General features: G+C 53.4%; 1 protein-coding gene across 1 annotated transcript in view; it reads right to left on the reverse strand.

Annotated features, from left to right (window-relative positions):
- Positions 1-14,250: 14,250 nt before the first annotated feature.
- Positions 14,251-20,024, reverse strand: part of cyldl (cylindromatosis (turban tumor syndrome), like) — a 59,047-nt gene continuing 53,273 nt past the window's right edge. Inside the window, exon 15 of the mRNA XM_038798579.1 lies at positions 14,251-15,642. Within this exon, the coding sequence (XP_038654507.1) occupies positions 15,458-15,642 (185 nt within the window). The 3' untranslated portion in view covers positions 14,251-15,457. The remainder of the gene's footprint in view (positions 15,643-20,024) is intronic.

Raw genomic sequence — 20,024 nt, forward strand, 5'->3', positions numbered from 1 at the left:
AGGCAATGCGTTCCAGGCCCTAACCATTCACTGTGGGCCTCACCTCATCCCCCGGTTCTGAAGTCAATCACTTTAAATCTGGTTGCGTACTCTGATTTCACCAATGGCAATCATTGGGCAGCACGGTAGCGTAGTGGTAGCACAATTGCTTCACAGCTCCAGGGTCCCAGAATCGATTCCAGCTTGGGTCACTGTCTGTGCGGAGTCTGCACATCCTCCCCCGTGTCTGCGTGGGTTTCCCCCGGGTGCTCCGGTTTAACTCCCACAGTCCAAAGATGTGCAGGCTAGGTGGATTGGCCATGATAAATTGCCCTTAGTGTTGGGTGAGGTTACTGGGCTATGGGGATAGGGTGGAGGTGTTGACCTTGGGTAGGGTGCTCTTTCCAGGAGCCGGTGCAGACTCGATGGGCCGATTGGCCTCTTTCTGCACTGTAAATTCTATGATTCTATGATTTCTCATAACCATAAGAGGTGTACAGAACAGAAAGAGGCCCTTCAGCCCATCGTGTCTGTACTGGCCACCAAGCACCTACTATACTAATCCCATTTTCCAGCACTTTGTCCATAGCCTTCAACGCTAAGGCGTTTCAAGCGCACATCAAAATGCTTCTTAAATGTTGTGAGGTGTTCCCGCCTCCCCCACCCTTTCAGGCAGCGAGATCCAGACTCCCACCACCCTCTGGGTGAAGAGGTTTTTCCTCCCACCCCCTCTAAACCTCCTGCCCCTTACCTTAGATTTGTGCCCTGTGGTTATTGACTCCTCAACTAAGGGGAAAGTTTCAACCTGTCCACCCTATCTACACCCCTCATATTTAATACAATTCGATCAGAACCCCCCCCCCCCCCCACCCCCCGCCCCCCGCCTCAGCCTTCTCTGCTCTAAGAACAACCCCAGCCTGACCAGCCTCTCTTCATAGCTGAAACGCTCCAACCCAGGCAACATCCCGGTGAATCTCCTCTGCATCCTCTCCACTTCAATCACATTCTTCTTTTCGTGTGGTGACCAGAACTGCCCACAGTACTCTAGCTGTGGCTTAATGAGCATTTTATACTGCTCCACCATAACCGCATTGCTCTTATAATCTATGTCTCAGCTAGTTAAGGCTCTTAGCCATCTTTTCTAGCTGCCCTGCTGCATTCTGGGAACTATGGACACGCATCCCAAGGTCCCTCTGATCCTCTGTATTTCCCAGCATCCTACCATTCATTGTGTATTCCCATGTCCTCGCCACACCACCAATTAATGTGTCATCTGCAAGCTTCCTGATCATACCACCCCCATTGCTGTCGAGATCATTAATACAGCAAGGGACCCAGCACCGATCCCCGCGGTACACCACTGGACTAGGTTTCCAGTCACAAAACCAACCTTTGATCATCACCCTCTGCCTTCTGCCACTAAGCCAATTTTGGACCCAATCTGCCAAATTGCCCTGGATCCCATGGGCTCTTACCTGCTTGACCAGTATCCCATGTGGGGCCTTGTCAAAAGCCTCACCAAAGTCCATGTAGGCCGACATCAACTGCACTGCCCTCATCTACATACCAATCACCTCCTTGAAAAAGTCAAACAAATTTGTTAAGACATGATCTCTTCCAGACAAAACCATGCTGACTATCGATTAATCGAAAGGGGCTGGTTTAGCACACTGGGCTAAATCACTGCCTTTTAAACCAAGGCGGGCCAGCAGCACGGTTCAATTCCCGTACCAGCCTCCCCGGACAGGTGCCGGAATGTGGCGACTAGGGGCTTTTCACATTAACTTCATTTGAAGCCTACTTGTGACAATAAGCTATTTTCATTTTCATTTTTTTCATCCTGGCCTGTCCAACTGGAGTTTAATTCCGTACCTCAGAATTTTTTCCAATAATTTCCTTATCACTGATGTTAGACTCACTGACCTGTAATGACCTGGGTTTAGGGGCTGGTTTAGCTCAGTGGGCTAGACAGCTGGTTTGTGATGCCAGCAGCGCGGGTTCAATTCCCATACCGGCTGAGAATTCCGAATTCTCCCTCTTTCTTCCCCCAAACAAGCGCCGGAATGTGGTGACTCGGGGCTTTTCACAGTAACTTCATTGTAGTGTTAATGTAAGCCTACTTGTAACAGGAAAGATTATTATTATTATTTTCCCTACTTCCCTTCTTGAATAATGACACCACGTTGGCTTCCTCCAGTCCTCTGGCACCTCTCCTGTGGCCAGAGAGGATTTGATAATTTAGTGTCAGAGTTCCTGCAATCTCCTCCCTTCCCTCACACAGCAGCCAAGGATAAATTTCATCTGAGCCTGGGGAATTATCCACGTTTAAACCCGCTAAAACCGCTAATACCACTAGGGGCTGGATAAATAGCACAGTGGGCTAAACAGCTGGCTTGTAATGCAGAACAAGACCAGCAGCACGGGTTCAATTCCCGTCCCGGCCTCCCCAAACAGGCGCCGGAATGTGGCGACTAGGGGCTTTTCACAGTAACTTAATTTGAAGCCTACTTGTGACAATAAGGGATTTTCATTTCATTTCATTTTGTGACAGTAAGCTATTATTATTAACACCTACTCCCTCTCGATACTCAGTTTTATCACAGTTCCCCTCCCTGCTTTCTAAACCTACATCGTTCAGCACCATACTGAACACAGATGCAAAATATTCATTTACTCCCTCCCCTATGTTGCTCGGTTCCACACACAGATGTTGGTCCCTAATGGGCCCTACTCGTTCCCTGATTAACCTCTTGCCTTTAATATATTTAGAAAACACGGTGGGATTCTCATTTATTTTACCCACCAGTGTTTTTTCAAGCCCCCTCTTCGCTGTCCTAATTTCTTTTTTAAATGCCCTCCGGCACTTTCTACCTTCCTCCAGGGCTTCTGCTGTTTGAGCCCCCTGAATCTGCCTTTTTTCCTTATCCAATCCTCTATATCCCGACATCCAGGGTTCTCCGGACCTTTTGGTCCCACCCTTCATCTTTGTGGGAGCGTGTTGACTTTGTACTCCATCTACCTCCTTTTCAGGGGTGGGTCGGCTAGTTCAGTTTGTTGGGGCAAGTAAAGTTGCGCGGGTTCAATTCCCGAACCGGCTGAGGTGATTCAGGAGGGCCCTGCCTCCTCAACCTTGCCCCTCGCCTGAGGCGTGGTGACCCTCAGGTTAAATCACCGCCAGTCAGCTCTCCCCCCTCAAAGGGGAAAGCAGCCTATGGTCATCTGGGACTATGGTGACTTGCATTTCATTGGCCGCGATTCTCCGGAAAGATTTCTCAGTGTTGCAGTGAGCGGGAATTTCCACGAGCTTCCCGGCGACGCTCTATTCAACACCGTGAAACCGGCAACGCTATCCAACTTTACTTGGTCCACTTAACAAGGCCTTTAGGGTTTCTCGCCCCAAATGGAGGTTCGCCAGCCCCCCCCCCCCCCCCCCCCCCAACTCCCCCACTAACAAGGTCAAGCAGCATTTAAGCTGCACTTGCTCAGAGAACCCCAGCCAGTGCTGCCTGGGACAAGGTCACGGCAGCAGGAAGCTCGGGGAGTGTGACCAGGAGGACCGGCCTCCAGTGTAGGGGGGAAGGTCAATGACCCAATCCAGGCAGCACGAGTGATTAAACAACAATGCCCTCCAACCCACCGAGACCTTTCCACCCCGACAGGAGCGTCTACCCCCCTCCCCTTCACCCCCCCCAAACCCTTTCTCCACACCTTCCATCTTCAATCCCCCAACCTCTTCTTCACACACAGCCCCCCCCCCCCCCCCCCCCCCACCACCTCCACTGTGAACCACATGTGGCTAACGATGCCCTCTCTGTGTCACCTCAGGAAAAACTCTCCCACAATCCCCGGAGAGGGCCCAAACTGGCAGATGCGTGGCAGACGTAATGTTCACCACCACCTTGGAGGAGCGGGCCCTGGAGGTGACTGGTGTGGCTGAGGACAGAGCAGTCAGCAACACGGACGCTGGCGGACACAGCAGGGGTGAGGAATCACCGGGCTCCACCCTGAGGACCTGTCAAACGTGAGTACTGATTGCCTGAGTGACTGACCCATCCCTCCCGCTGACCACATGTCCGTTCTCCCGCAAATCCTCCAGTCAACGGTGCCGGCCCATCCCAGGCGGCCCCCTCTCCAGCCTCCCAGGAGAGCCCCTTGGCAGAGAGCACTGAGGAAAACACCATAATAGTCGTGTTACAGCTGTCACCCCCACCCTCCACCAGTGCAGATACACACACCTCGGTGGGACATGCTACTGGTCAGGCGTCTGGGGCACTGAGCACCACACTGCTGGTGATGGACATCAGGTGGAGGCAGGGACCCCCAGGCGTGACAGCAGTCGGAGGGCTGCTGGATCCCAGGAGCCAGCTGGGTGCCAGCCTGATGCCAAACCTCTGGTACAGGGTTACCCGGAGCTGATGGAGAGATAAGGGAGTGGCCGGGGCACTCAGACGGTGATGTCAGCGATACTCCAGCAGGTCCATAGCCGATTGGAGGAGTCCCAGAGGCTACGGGCACAGGAGATGGCGCCGGCAATGTGAGGCACCGAGGCCATCACTGCTCGGGTGGCGGCCGCAGTGGGGAGCCTGGTGCACGATGTCGGCTCCATGAGTGAAAATGCCCAAGGCGTCGCGCAGTCAGTGATGGCCATGGCTGAGGGTCTCGGCAGATTGTCCGACTCACTGGGGGATGTCACCCATTACCAGGCTGACCTTGACGAGGTTCTATGGGACATGTCCCGCTCTCAGATGGCATGGTTGAGGTGCTGCGGAGCTTGTCCCGGTCTCTGAGGGGCATCACCGAGGGTGTCGACACGATGGTGCAGACATCGAGGGACCATCAGGGCTGGCAGAGCCAGATGGTGCAGAGGCAGCCGGGGCTCAAACCAGCTGCCCTCTGGGCACCGACCAGGAGGAGGGGGCGCTGAGTGAGAACCCGGACCCGTCCCACGGAGTGATGACGGTGGCCACCAGCTCCCCCGGGTTCCACCCCTCTGATGAGGCCGCGTCTCGGGGTCAGCACACGGGACAGGGCGGCACGGCTGTGCATGTACCGCTGACAAGTGAGCCGGGGTCCTCCGGACTCAGAGCCCCCAGAGGACGCCCGTCAGGGGCACCGAAGGCCAAGGGACAAGGTAAGCAGCTGACTGCCTCCATCTCAGACGTGCATCCTGGGAAAACACCTAGACGTAGCGGTAGAGCTAGGAGGGCCAGGCACATCAACTGAGGGTACCAGGGGAGGGGGGAAGAGGGTGGGGCACGTAGGTAGGGGGTGAGGGGTCGGGGGGGCACCATTGGGAGGGTGGGGAATTGTCAAATACAATGAACACCCTTGTGGACAACCGGTATGATGCCTCTGTCACCTTCTTCGACAATCTGGGCCGACCCCTGAACCCTTGGCCCATCTCTCCAGGCATCTCCCCCTCCCCGTGGCCGCTCCGGCCGTGTCCCTGGGGCTGTGTCCCATCCCCTGGGTGTTCGGATGTTGTCTGCAACGTGTGAGGTGTTGCCTCCCACAGTGTTCAGGCACAGTGTCGAGGCAGGAAGGTATGATTGCGAGGCGAGGCAATGGCTCCCACATGCTACACGGCTCACCAACCAAGGGAATCCACTTGGATTGTGTGAAATGCTCACTTCACCAAGATTGGCAATTCCCTCTCAGCAACAGCCTTCAGCCGCAAGGCCAGAGGCCTCAGCAGTCGGTTGGGGTTATGGGTAGTTGGCGGGGCAGGCGGGGAGGGGCAAGGGTCGCCCCTGGAATGGGTACACAATCCATGTGTTGGCATGTTGATGCCTTGAGCGGTTGCCCCTCCGGTTGGCCCCCCAGAGCACACACTCCCACCCTCCCATGGCAGCCCACTCCTGCGGAGGGTCCCCCACCCCCACCGAGCATCGGAGCGGCAATCCCAGCACCCCCGGGTTCCTTGCCCGTGAGCAAAGATGGCTACTCCCCTCCTCAGCTCCCCACAGAAGCCCGTCCGCCAGGTTCAAGTATTTCAAATGGAGTACTAATCGGCGCCAGCGTGAACACTTGCTGGGCAGGCCGCTGGGTCATGGGGAGGCCGCTGGGTCACGGGGAGGCCGCTGGGTCATGGGGAGGCCGCTGGGTCATGGGGAGGCCGCTGGGTCATGGGGAGGCCGCTGGGTCATGGGGAGGCCGCTGGGTCATGGGGAGGCCGCTGGGTCATGGGGAGGCCGCTGGGTCACGGGGAGGCCGCTGGGTCATGGGGAGGCCGCTGGGTCATGGGGAGGCCGCTGGGTCATGGGGAGGCCGCTGGGTCATGGGGAGGCCGCTGGGTCATGGGGAGGCCGCTGGGTCACGGGGAGGCCGCTGGGTCAAGGGGAGGCCGCTGGGTCATGGGGAGGCCGCTGGGTCATGGGGAGGCCGCTGGGTCATGGGGAGGCCGCTGGGTCACGGGGAGGCCGCTGGGTCACGGGGAGGCCGCTGGGTCATGCGGAGGCCGCTGGGTCACGGGGAGGCCGCTGGGTCACGGGGAGGCCGCTGGGTCACGGGGAGGCCGCTGGGTCATGGGGAGGCCGCTGGGTCACGGGGAGGCCGCTGGGTCACGGGGAGGCCGCTGGGTCACGGGGAGGCCGCTGGGTCACGGGGAGGCCGCTGGGTCACGGGGAGGCCGCTGGGTCACGGGAAGGCCGCTGGGTCACGGGAAGGCCGCTGGGTCACGGGGAGGCCGCTGGGTCACGGGGAGGCCGCTGGGTCATGGGGAGGCCGCTGGGTCATGGGGAGGCCGCTGGGTCATGGGGAGGCCGCTGGGTCACGGGGAGGCCGCTGGGTCACGGGGAGGCCGCTGGGTCACGGGGAGGCCGCTGGGTCACGGGGAGGCCGCTGGGTCACGGGGAGGCCGCTGGGTCACGGGGAGGCCGCTGGGTCACGGGGAGGCCGCTGGGTCATGGGGAGGCCGCTGGGTCATGGGGAGGCCGCTGGGTCATGGGGAGGCCTCTGGGTCATGGGGAGGCCGCTGGGTCACGGGGAGGCCGTTGGATGTGGAGTGGCTCACGTTAATTGTATGGAAATTGGGCTTAAGTGATGATAATTGGTTTCTCACCGCACTACGGCGAGAACCCGATTTCACCTACAGGAGCGGGCCGGTTGCATCGCAAAGTGTTTGGCGCCTGGCGCGGTTCTCGTTTTTGGCCTCTCCCGTTATTACCGGCCTCGTTTCGCTGGAGCAAGAGGGTAACAAGGCTGGAGAATCGGGCGCATTGTTTCCAATCCCCAAGGGTGTGAGGACCTTCAGCAGTCAAGCCTCTGATCTCCGGAAGTTTCTCCCTGAACTCCTGGGGTTCCGGGCCCAGTGGGGTTCCGGGCCCAGTGGGGTTCCGGGCCCAGTGGGGTTCCGGGCCCAGTGGGGTTCCGGGCCCAGTGGGGTTCCGGGCCCAGTGGGGTTCCGGGCCCAGTGGGGTTCCGGGCCCAGTGGGGTGTAATGACCGGGGAAGGGACGTTTACAGGCCAAACGATTGGGTGGTCCCACTGTGCTTGGCCTGGTGGTCGATGCCGGACCCGTTTCGACTTCTGTTGGGAAAGTCTTTGTTCCCGATTCGGGGTCAGGTGAGTCATCTCCAAGTCGAGGGGCTCAGGGAATGAAAACCGAGAATGCTGAAAAAAAATTTAAACAGATCTGGCAGCATCTGTGGAGAGCGAAAAAGAGACCGAGTCTCTTCAGAGCCGCTGTGTTTTGTTTTTATTTCACTGTTTAGTCCCCGAGGAACATGGGTTCAAATCCCACCACCAACCGCTGAGAGAAAATTAAATTTAGACAATTGAATAAAGCAGTCATAAAAGGTTAGTGCCATTAATGGTGACCATGAAACCACTGGATCATCATAAAACCACATCTGGTTCACTAATCTCTTTTCGGGAAATAAATCTTCCGTCTTTACCTGGCCTGGTCTCAACTGGAGTATTGTTTTCAATCCCGAAGGATTGGGAAGCCGACAAGGCTTTCAGGATGAGATTACATAGATCGGAGATGCTGAGACTATCTCCCGTGAGGAGGAGGAGATTTGAGAGAAGGGTTTGAAATGATGAGGGGTCCGGATAGAATAGATAGAAAGGCAAGGATGTTTTGCGCAGCCTGCAGTATGTGGGAACTCCTGGACGCTCCGTGTAGTCTGGATGACCACACTTGCAGGAGGTGTCACCGGTTTGACCAGTTTGAGAGCCGGGTTTCTGAGCTTGAGCGTCGGCTGGAGGCAGAACTGTGCGTCCGCGAGGCTGAGAGGGTCACGGATAACACGTTGTTCGATGTGGTCACCCAGCAGCTTAAGGAAGTGAAGTCGGGGAGGGAATGAGACATCATGGATGGGATTCTCCGACCATCCGCCGCCCAAACGCCGGCTGCCGAATTCTCTGACGCCGGATTTTTGGCGTGGGTGGGAATCACGCCGGTTGGGCTGGGCTATCTCCGCTCCGCAGTGGGCCGAGCGGCCGCCCGTTTTCAGCCAGTCCCGCCACCGTAAATTACACAAGGTTCTTACCAGCGGGACCTAGCTCTGCGGACGGCCTGCCGAGTGTTCGGGGGGGGGGGGGGGGGGGGGGGCGGCGGCGGGGGGGGGGGGGGGGGGGTGGTGGTGGAGGGGGGTACAGGGGGATCTGGCCCCGGGGGGGGGTGGGGGCAAACATGGCCTGGCCCGTGATCGGGGCCCACCTATCTGTGGGGGGGCCTGTGCCGTGGGGGGGCCTGTGCCGTGGGGGGGCCTGTGCCGTGGGGGAACTCTTTCCCTCCGCGCCGGCCCCTGTAGAGCTCCGCCATGGCCGGCGCAGAGAAGAAACCCCCTGCGCATGCGCAGGTATCACGGCAGCGGTTCTGGGAACACGCCGGCGCTCCTGTGCATGCGCCAACGCGCGCCGGCCGGCGGAGGCCCTTCGATGCCAGTTGGCGCAGTGCCATTCACTCCAGCGCCGGCCTAGCCCCCGAAGGTGCAGAGGATTCTGCACCTTCCGGGCGGCCCGACGCCGGAGTGGTTCACGCCGCTCTTTGGCGCCGGTACTGCCCGCCCGCCGGATACCGGAGAATCCCGCCCCACCAGTCAGAAGAATGGGAGGCAGACAGGTAGTCAAGAAAGCCCCAGAATGCATCTCACTCAAGAACCGGCTTTCTGTGTTGGAAACCAGTGAGAGCGACGGTTCCTCTGGGGAGTGCTGCCTGAGCTCGGTTCACGGCACTGTGGGTGGCTCAGCTGCAGGCGGGGTGGCGAGGAGTAAGAGTGGAAGGTAGGTGACTCAAAAGTGAGGGGTGCAGACAGGCGTTTCTCCGGCTGCTTTGCCTTCTTCCAGACCCTTCCATCAGGCAGAAGGTACAGAAGTCTCAAGACTCGTACATCCAGACATAGGAACAGCTTCTTCCCCACAGCTACTAGACTCCTCAACGACTCCCCCTCGGACTGATCTGTTCACGATGCCCTACGCTGCTCTTGCTCATGTATTTGCTTTGTTCCACACTGTAACCAATCACTGTTTGTCGATGCACCTTGTTGATGATTCTTTTTGTCTACTGTGTACGTTCCCTTGGCCGCAGAAAAAGCTTTTCATTATACTTCGGTACATGTGACAATAAATCAGGCAAGCAGGCGTGACTGCGTGCTGGTGTTTTGCTTTCCTGGTTCTCGGATCAAGATTGTCGCTGAGCTGCTGCAGGGCATTCTGAAGGGGGGGGGGGGGTGAACATTCAGAGGTCATGGTCCAACCAACCACATAGATAGCAAAAGGGATGAGGTCCCGCAGCAAGAATTTAGAAAGCTGAGTGGCAAATTAAACAGCATGGTCTCAAAAGGTAGTAATATCTGGATTACCCCCGGTGACACATGCCGGTGGAGTATTGCAATAGGAGGATGGGAGCAGATCAATACATGGCTGAGGAGATGGTGTCGGAGGGAGATTTCGGTTCCTGGATCACTGCGTCCGTTTCTGGGGAAGGTGGGACCTGTACAAGTAGGGCAGGTTGCACCCGCACTGAAACGAAACCAACATCCTTCTGGGGGGTATTGTTGGGGGTGAAGGGTTTTAAACTAATTTGGCGGGGGGGGGGGGGGGGGGGGGGGGGGTCACATTGTGGAGGGACAGAAGGGGGCGATACACAGCCAAATATAGAAGAAAAACCAAGTCAGTCAGGAAGGAGAAAGTTCTAGATGTCCACTACCCTCTATTTGAACTGCAGCCGGATCTACCTGAACAGCCTAGCTCGAATTTTAAGGTTATCTCCCTGGTTCTGGACTCCTCTGACCAGAGGTAATAGTTACTCTCTCGCTCTCTCTCTCTCTCTACCCTCCAAATTCTTATCAACCCCTAATCTTCTAGACTCCAGGGTAATAAGCACCTTGCCTGAGAAATCTCGCTTCATAATCTCGTCCATCGAAGCCCTTCTTGTCTTTGAGGTGGAACCGAGAGCTTAATGCGGGCAATGGCGCTGTTTGTGAGAGTGAACAATCAGAACTGCTAGCTGGTCCCCATTCGTGAAGACGATGCCCTTTCAACGTCAACAAGAACGTTCAGTGTTCATCCTCGCTCGGAGGGTTCAAGGTCACGATTGCAAAGGCAACGCCTTTCATTTCGCAGAAGTCAGCGTAAAACTGGACGAAGTAACTCTCTGCTCCGAGATGCTATCAGAGTCTCGGGAACAACAGCAGCAGCTGACAGCACAATGAAACATTTATCAGCTCGAACAATGTCCTGACACTGATCTCCTCCAGCCTACAACTCTGATAAGACACCCACAGATTTAGTTTGTAACGTGTGAGCGGACACACAACACTCCCCACATTCTTCATCCTTATCGATGTTCAGCGGCTCGCCAGAACTGGCTCATACCAGGACCGGAACAGCTCCAGTGTTAGGGCACCTGTGGCAATGTGCTGGTGCCAGCCACAGTTCCTTTAGCGTGGCACTCTCACCTCCCAGTTCAAAGGTTGTGCTTTCAAGTCTCACTCTGGAGATTTGAGTGAAAGATATAGGTTGAAGTACAGTGCAGTACCTAGGGAGCGCTGCACTGTCAGAAGAGGCACCTTTTGGGTGAGACATGAACCCCACAGTCCCGTCTGCTGTCTCAGGTGCCACACTCTTCTGGTCAGTCGTTTGTGCATCAAACAACATTGGTAAAACTGCTCCGGGATCTTATTGTTCCCAGATTGGTAACCAACTAGTCATGCAGTGTGACCGAACCCCTTTTACCGTCATATCGATCATTATTTTGTTGTTTCTGGGCAGCACGGTGGCACAGTGGGTTAGCACTGCTGTCTCAAGGCTCCAAGGACCCGGGTTCGATCCCGGCTCTGGGTCACTGTACGTGTGGAGTTTCCACATTCCCCCCGTGTCTGCGTGGGTCTCGCCCCCACAACCCAAAGACGTGCAGGGTAGGCGGATTGGCCACACTAAATTGCCCCTTAATTGGAAAAAAAGAATTGGGTACTTAAAATTTTTTTAAATTCTTTTTTTTGTTCCATCAACTGACATTGGTAAAGCTGCTTCTTTCAAGGTGGACAGACAGCTGTTTTTTTTAAAAAATGATCTTCAGCTACTTGCTGCCATGATTTGTGTCAAATTTTCTGCCCAGTTGACAATATAAGAAATAGGAGCCAGAGTACGCTGTATGACGATAGAGCCTGCTCTGCCATTCAATATAATAATAATCAATAATCTTTATTATTGTCACATGTAGGCTTACATAACACTGCAATGAAGTTACTGCGAAAAACCCCTAGTCACCACATTCCGGCACCTGTTCGGGTACACGGGGGAGAATTCAGAATGTCCAATTCACAGCATGACTTTCGGGACTTGTGGGAGGAAACCGGGGCACCCGGAAGAAACCCACGCAGACACGGGGAGAACGTGCAGACTCCGCACAGAGAGTGACCCAAGCCGGAATCAAACCTGGGACTCCTGTCGCTGTGAAGCAACAGTGCTAACCATTATCCCACGACCATGGCTAATCTGATCTGCCTAAACTTTTAACTTGATCAGACTGCTCATCTTTGAAAGTTGCCACTCAAGTGGATAGAGCTGTGAAGAAGGCCTATGGTGTGCTAGCGTTCATTAGCAGAGGGATTGAATTTAAGAGCCGTGAGGTGATGATGCAGCTGTACAAAACCTTGGTCAGGCCACATTTGGAGTACTCTGTGCAGTTCTGGTCACCTCATTTTAGGAAGGATGTGGAAGCTTTGGAAAAGGTGCAAAGGAGATTTACCAGGATATTGCCTGGAAGGGAGAGTAGGTCTTACAAGGAAAGGTTGAGGGTGCACGGCCTTTTCTCATTAGAACGGAGAAGGATGAGGGGAGACTTGATAGAGGTTTATAAGATGATTAGGGAAATAGATAGACAGTCAAAGACTTTTTCCCCGGGTGGAACAAACCATTACGAGGGGACATACATTTAAGGTGAATAGTAGAAGATATAGGGGGGATGTCAGAGGTAGGTTCTTTACCCAGAGAGTAGTGGGGGCATGGAATGCACTGCCTGTGGAAGTAGTTGAGTCGGAAACATTAGGGACCTTCAAGCAGCTATTGGATAGGTATATGGATTACGGTAGAATGATGGGGTGTAGATTAATTTGTTCTTAATCTAGGACAAACGTTCGGCACAACATCGTGGGCCGAAGGGCCTGTTCTTGTGTTGTATTTTCTATGTTCTATCTCACTGAACTCTGACCTTTCACCACCATCCTTATCTTGTTATATTCTTATATTCAATCTAATGATGCTGTGGTTACTATTTCCCAATTACCTTCCTCACCTCGTTCTAGTTATTAGGCCTTCCTTTATTTCCCAGAACTAAAACAAGTAATTGATTTTTGTTTTCAATGCTGGATTGGAACCAGACTGAAGTATAAAAAATTATTGGATAAATCCTGAAAAATGTCCCTCACTGCAGTTGATTGTTTGCCCATCCTGGTCAGGCCAGGATTTATTGTCCACTCCTGGTTGCCCCCGGGAAGGTGGCTGTGAATCTTCCTTTTGAGTCACGGCAGTTTGAATGATGGAAACACATCCACAGCGACGTTGGCAAGTTCCAGCAATGAAGGACCAGCGATATATTCCCAATTTACACTGCTAGGTGACTTGGAGAGGAACTTGGTGATGTTTCCTACAGCCTTGTTGATTCACCATTCTCAGTTGCTGAGTATACAGGGTTTCGGGGGTGATGTTAAACTCCCTCCACCATCTACAAGGCACAAGTCAGGAGGGTGATGGAACACTCTCCACTTGCCAGGATGAGTGCAGCTCCAACAACACTCAAGAACTCAACACCATCTAGGACAAAGCAGCCCCGCTTGATTGTTCCTCCACAAACATCCAAACCCTCCACCACCGACGAGCAGTGGCAGCCATGTTTACCATCTACAAGATGCACTGCAGTAACTCACCAAGATCCTTAGACAGCACCTTCCAAACCCATGACTACTGCCATCTAGAAGGACAAGGGCAGCAGATACTTGTGAACACCACCACCTGGAGGTTCCCCTCCAAGTCACTCACCATCCTGACTGGGAAATATATCGGCCGTTCCTTCACTGTCGCTGGGGCAAAATCCTGGAACTCCCTCCCTAGCAGCACGGTGGATGTACCTACACCTCAAGGACTGCAGCGGTTCAAGAAAGCAACTCACCACCAACTTCTGAAGGGCAACTAGGGATGGGCAATCGATGCTGGCCTAATCAACGACGACCACATCCCATACATTAATTTTTTTTAAACGGTGGCACAGTGGTTAGCACTGCTGCCTCACAGCGCCAGGGATCAGGGTTCGATTCCGGTCTCAGGCTGTCTGTCTGTGCGGAGTCTGCACGTTCTCCCCGTGTCGGTGTGGGTTTCCTCCGGGTGCTCCGGTTTCCTCCCGCAGTCCAAAGGTGTGCAGGTTAGGTGAATTGGACATGCTAAATTGCCCCTTAGGGTGAGGTTACAGAGTGGGGGGGGGGGGGGGGGATAGGTAGGGTGGTCTTTCAAAGGGTCGGTACAGACACGATGGGCCGAATGGCCTCTTTCTGTACTGTAGGGATTCTATGATTATGTTAAACCTGTATAAAGGACAGATTCATCCCAACCCGACTTATTGCGGATTTAATCAAGGCATTCAAAGGAGAGTTAGTTAGTTATGTGGAGGGGAAGGATTTTCAGGGTTACTGGGAAAGGGCGGGGGGGGGGGGGGGGGGGGGGGGGCAGGGAGGGGGGGGGGCAATTTGATGCTCGAGACAACTGTGCCTCAGACCAGTGACCTAAACCCCATTTCAAATGATTCGTCCTCCAACAAGCCCCACAAAAATGTAAAATTAGATACATCTTTTTATTTTATAAAGATAAAATTATTCGCATAGTACAAATCTGACAAACTCAGCAACAAGAAACAAAATAGCAAACCCAGAGAGTCAGGAGCTTGGGAAACGGTCACGAGCTGCCTGAGCAGAAATCGATGTTGGCCAGAGTTCCTTGCACTGTAGCAATTAGAAAATAAAATAAGATGCAGCTAGCATACATGTGCATAACGGGAGGCAGAAGAAAGTAAAGATATATACCTTCGGTGTCTCAATCCCCTATATATCGGGCATTTCTTCAACATCGATGTGTCAAAATCATAGAACTCCCTCTCAAGCGGCAATGTGGGAGCATCCTCACTACACATTGCTGCAAGTGACTTACCCAGCTAATTGGATTTTAATTGAGTATTTTATTGTCTTTCGGGAGTGGGTATGCTACTACAAATAGGAGCCAATGGAAACTATGGTTGTTGGGTTCGGAGGGGTGTACTTGTACGGTGTAACTCTGCAAATAAATGTTTATAGAAGTGAGCAAAGATTGGGTCCAGTTCTATCCTTCTCCGTCTGACTTTCTGGAATAGAACAGCCAACGCCTCAAGGGCAACTAGAACGGGCGCCAAGTGTTGCAATGCCCACATTCTGGGAATGAATTGGGAGAGAAAAGCGTGATCGAAACTGGGGTTGCCGCAAACTTTCAACATTAAAGTTCTGCGGGGCGAGAGTCAAATATTATTCAGTCCTGGGGAAGGAGGAGCAGCTTTTCCAGGGAGTACGAGGCAGGGAGCATAAATCAGGATGTCCAAGAGTGGCTCCTCACTTAAGAGATTGGGAGAGAGAACATCACCGAGGCTATGATGTCGGCTCCACTGTGACCAGGTGGCTTAGTCACACATCAAACCTCCTGGCTGAAGATCAGGTGAAAGACAAGTAAATAACAGAGTGGGGGGTGGTCAGTCGTCCCCACTTGGGGGGTGGTAGGCCCAGTCATCCCCACTCCAAGCCTCACTTGACCCCCTACCTTCTAATCTCCCTCAGTGACACTCAGTGACTCAGCTCCTCCTGATGATAATCGCTAACATGTGGTCAACGGAACAGCCGTTTCATCTTAATTTGTTCTTCTACTAGAGTACGTTGCTCACCCCCTCCTCCCCCTGATCTTTGCTCGTAACCGCTTTTGTTGGAGGAGACGAAGGGGCGAGCGGGTGGGGGGGGGGTGGTCACTTGTACACGGCCATCCGAGGGTTCTCGTACAAGTACATGTAAGCGTCACACAGCTGTCGCTTGGCCACTCCTTCCATGTCGCGTGGTTGCTCTTTGATCAGCTGCGCCGCTGAATAGTTGACGTATTTCGCCACTTCGGGGCAGTGCGTCACCGTGGGGATATTGTACCCACTCTCTCCACCTGCAGGGTCACATCAACGGGACAAGAAAAAAAAAAAAAAATCTGTCAATAAAGACTTGCATTTATATAGCGCCTCTCGCCACCTCAGGACACATTATAAAGAAGCAGAATTAATCAGGGCATTGGGCTACCGTTCAGTTTTGGTCTCTGTGCTCAAGGAAGGACATGTTTGCCCGAGAATGAGGATTCACGGACCTGGGATGACGGGATTGTCCCACAAAGAGATGAGCGGACTAGGCAAAAAAGGGAGTGGCCGACTGGCCATGCCGAGTCCAAAAATCAGCTCACCACGGTGCAACGAGGCCGCTAGAAGTAAGGACTCCCCGCTCCCCGGATCTACCCAGCTCGCAACGCCTCACGAGATCTAACGCGATCACTTTTTGGTAAACCTGGATGTTAGATCGGGATAGCTAGTCTCATTATAATATAGTTTCCCGGAGGAATCTGAGGTATTGGGATCTATCCTCTTCACCCGCGGAGATTTCGGGCTCTACAAACGGGGACCAGACAGAACGGCACGCGTGGGGGTCTCCGAGGGGATCAGAGGCCCCCAGGTTCTTGCCCTTTGGGCAGGGTGGTATCCAGGCACTGCCAATGTGCCCAGATGGCACTGCCAGCTGGCAGGGGTACGGCCAGTGTACCGGGTTGACAGTGCCAAACTGGCATTTTCACATGGCGGCGAATGGGCCAGGGGTGCCCTGCGCAGGCGCTGGGGGGGGGGGGGGGGGGCCTGGGAACCATCATAGTGAGTCGGGGCTTGGGGGCTTCAGAGGTAGGTACACTCCCTCCTCAGTGCAGGACATGGAGCTACGTGCAGCCTCAGCCACGTGTTCCCTACTCAGGCCCTCTATCTAATCCGGGTTACATTTAGCAGCGTCGAGTTTCACGCGGCTAAACGCACTCGCTATGGGACTTTGTTCCCTTTTAGTCAAATTCCCCCCCCAAAATTCTTAAGGGGACTTTACATGGAGGATGTTTTGTCATTGACAGGTCACAGTCTCAGGTTAAGGACTGAGGAGGAGAAGAGATTTCCTCACTCAGAAGGCTGTGAACCTTTGAAATTCTCTCGTCCAGTCGTTGAGTGGGCTCAAGACAGAAGTCGATAGATTATCAGGAAAGAGCGTAACTAAAGAATATTGGGGATAGTGTGGAAAGGAGGAGTGGCCGTAGAAGGTTAACCGTGATCTTACTGAATGTTGGAGCACGTTCGAGGGGCTGAATGGACTACTCCTGCACCTACACCTTCTGTTCGAAGTGCTTTATGACCACGCAATACTTTCCTGACACTGTCGTCATGCACGCAACGCGGCAGCCATTTGGCGCACAGCAAGATCCCGGAGGCTGCAATGAGATAATGACCATCTGGCTTTGGCGATGTTGCCTGAAGGACAGATATCAGCCCGGCACAGCGCAGTGTATGGACAGGATTCGCCTCATGAATCAAGGTGCTGACCCCCAGTGGGCGCCAGTGCGACATAGGAAGAGGGCGAGGGCCTTCAGCCTTCGGCCCGGCTCCACCAATCAATACACTGACTGAAAAATCTATCGGTCTTGGCCCTGAACGATCCAACTGACTCCCACAATCAGGGTGAAGAATGTTCTAGATTTCCATTGCATCTCACGTGGCAGAAGCGTTTCTTGATTTCGTTCCTCAAAGGCCCAGCTCCAATTTTAACCTTGTGTCTTGGTGTTTATCAACGCCTCAGGAGACTAGCTATTTCTCAGTCCCCACCGAATTCAATCCTTTCACCTTTTTAAATGCCTCCATCAGATCACCCTTCAATCTCCTCAATCCAAGACGATACAAGGCTACCTTACAGAATGTGAAATTTTACAGCAGGGCAGGAGGCCATTCAGTCCATCGGGTCAGCACTAGCCAGCAAGTGGCCATCCAGCCGAATTCTACTCTCCAATGTAGATTACGGTGCTTCAAGTGCATATCCAAGTACGTTTAAAACATCATTGAGGCTTTCTGCCTCAACCTCAGGGTAACGGTTGTATAGTGGTAATGTCACTGGATGAATAACCCAGGCTAATACTCTAGGACACAGGTTCAAATCCCACCACGGCAGCTGGTGGAATTTAAATTCAGTTAATAAATCTCAGCGATGGTGACCGTGAAACTATCATCGATTGTTGATAAAATCCCACCTGGTTCACTAATGTCCTTTAGGGAAGGAAATCTGCCCACCTTACCTGGTCGGGCCTACGTGTGACTCCAGACCCACAGCAATGTGGTTGACTGTTTTAACTGCCCCTCCAAAATGGCCGAGCAAACCACTCAGTTCGAGGGGCAATTAGGAATGGGCAACTAATACCGGCGTTGGCAGCGACACCCACATCCCTGGGCAGCACCGTGGCTTCATAGTGCCAGGCTCCCAGGTTCGATTCCCGGCGTGGGTCACTGTCTGTGCGGAGTCTGCACGTTCTCCCCCGTGTCTGCGTGGGTTTCCTCCGGGGGCTCCGGTTTCCTCCCACAGTCCACGGATGTGCAGGTTGGGTGGATTGGCCGTGACAAATTGCCCTTAGTGTCCAAAAAGGTTAGGAGGGGTTATTGGGTTACGGGGATAGGGTGGAAGTGAGGGCTTAAGTGGGTCGGTGCAGACTCGATGGGCCAAATGGCCTCCTTCTGCCCTGTATGTTCTATGTTCTATGAAAGAATAACGGGGGAAAATTCCCCTTTTGAGGCAGGTCTCCACCATTCTCGGAGGGAATAAATACGACCCCTCAAATCGCCACTCTCCCCCTAAACCCTTTGATTATACGGATCTCACACAAGGGCCTTTCTGTCAAACCTACTTGGGCACCTCATAGTTTTACACACTTCAATTTGTTCACCTCCCAGCCTCCTCCATTCCACAAATAACAATGCAACAGGTTCTTATCATTTAACCCCCTAAAATCCCAATATAATTCCAGAGTAGCAACTCCACAAACTGACGTGAGGTGAGGCCTTGCCCGAGTCAGATTTGCTGATTTTAATTGCGGGCAGTTTTGGCAGAACTTGCGTGTTCCTTTCAGGGGGCAGCTGAGAATAAGGAACATTAGTGTGGGAGGGGAGAGATTTTTACCTCAAATAACGGTGTCACAGTCGCTTCTTGCTGACCCCAGCTTTTTATTTCCAAATTTTCTTGAAAACGGAATTGAGATTCTCAAACAGCCTGCGGTGGGATTTGAACTCTCGTTCTCTGGCTAATAGATCCAGGCCGCCGGCATATTCCTTCGCTGTACCACCAGACAGCAGCACAGTCACCCCTGCAGGACTGAGCATCTCTGGCTAGTCGCGGAGGAGGCTGTCAATGCAGAGACCCCTGCTGGAGATGCACTGTAGAGCAGCTTAGGAAAACAGGGAAGTGCCATTCAGCCCCTCAAGCCTGTTCTGTCTTTCAACAAGATCGCAGGTGCTCTGTATCTTAACTCCATATCCTTTTGTAACCCCGTCTAGCAAAAATCTATCAATCAATCTCAGATTGAAATGTATTAGTGGAGTGGTTTTCTAAGGGAGGCAGGTGCGTATTCCCACCCATTCGTCAAGAATTAGAACATAGAACATAGAACAGTACAGCACAGAACAGGCCCTTCGGCCCTCGATGTTGTGCCGAGCAATGATCACCCTACTTAAACCCACGTAACCCGTATACCCGTAACCCAACAATCCGCCCATTAACCTTACACTACGGGCAATTTAGCACGGCCAATCCACCTAACCCGCACATCTTTGGACTGTGGGAGGAAACCGGAGCACCCGGAGGAAACCCACGCACACACAGGGAGGATGTGCAGACTCCACACAGACAGTGACCCAGCCGGGAATCGAACCTGGGACCCTGGAGCTGTGAAGCATTGATGCTAACCACCATGCTACCATGATTCCTAACTTCACCCAGAAAAGGCCCAACCCGGATTTGAAGGTTATGTCCCAGTGTCTGAAAGCTGATCGAGGTGGACAAGAAGACGGCAAGTTTAAATAAGGGAGACAAAGATAAAACCTCCTCGTTAGCTGAAGGTACAATGGATGAGGGGGGTCACAGATTTAAAGTTCTCGGCAAGAGATGTGGGAAGTCAATAGCACAATGGTATTATCACTGATCTAATAATCAACTGAACTGGCAACCCAGAAACCGGGGATCTGGGTTCAAATCCCACCAGGGCAGATGGTGAAATCCAAATTCAATTTGTTTAAAAATCGGCAATTAAAATTATAATGATGACCATGACACCGTTGTCGATTGTCGGAAAAACCCATCTGGTTCATGAATGTTCGTTTAGTGAAGGAAATCTGCCTTCCTTACCTGGTCTGGCCTACATTTGACTCCAGACCCACAGCAATGTGGTCGACTCTTAATTGCCCCTCTGCAACGGCTGACGGGTAATTAGGGTCG

This window comes from Scyliorhinus canicula, chromosome 5, assembly GCF_902713615.1.
Source record: "Scyliorhinus canicula chromosome 5, sScyCan1.1, whole genome shotgun sequence".
Lineage (NCBI taxonomy): Eukaryota > Metazoa > Chordata > Chondrichthyes > Carcharhiniformes > Scyliorhinidae > Scyliorhinus > Scyliorhinus canicula.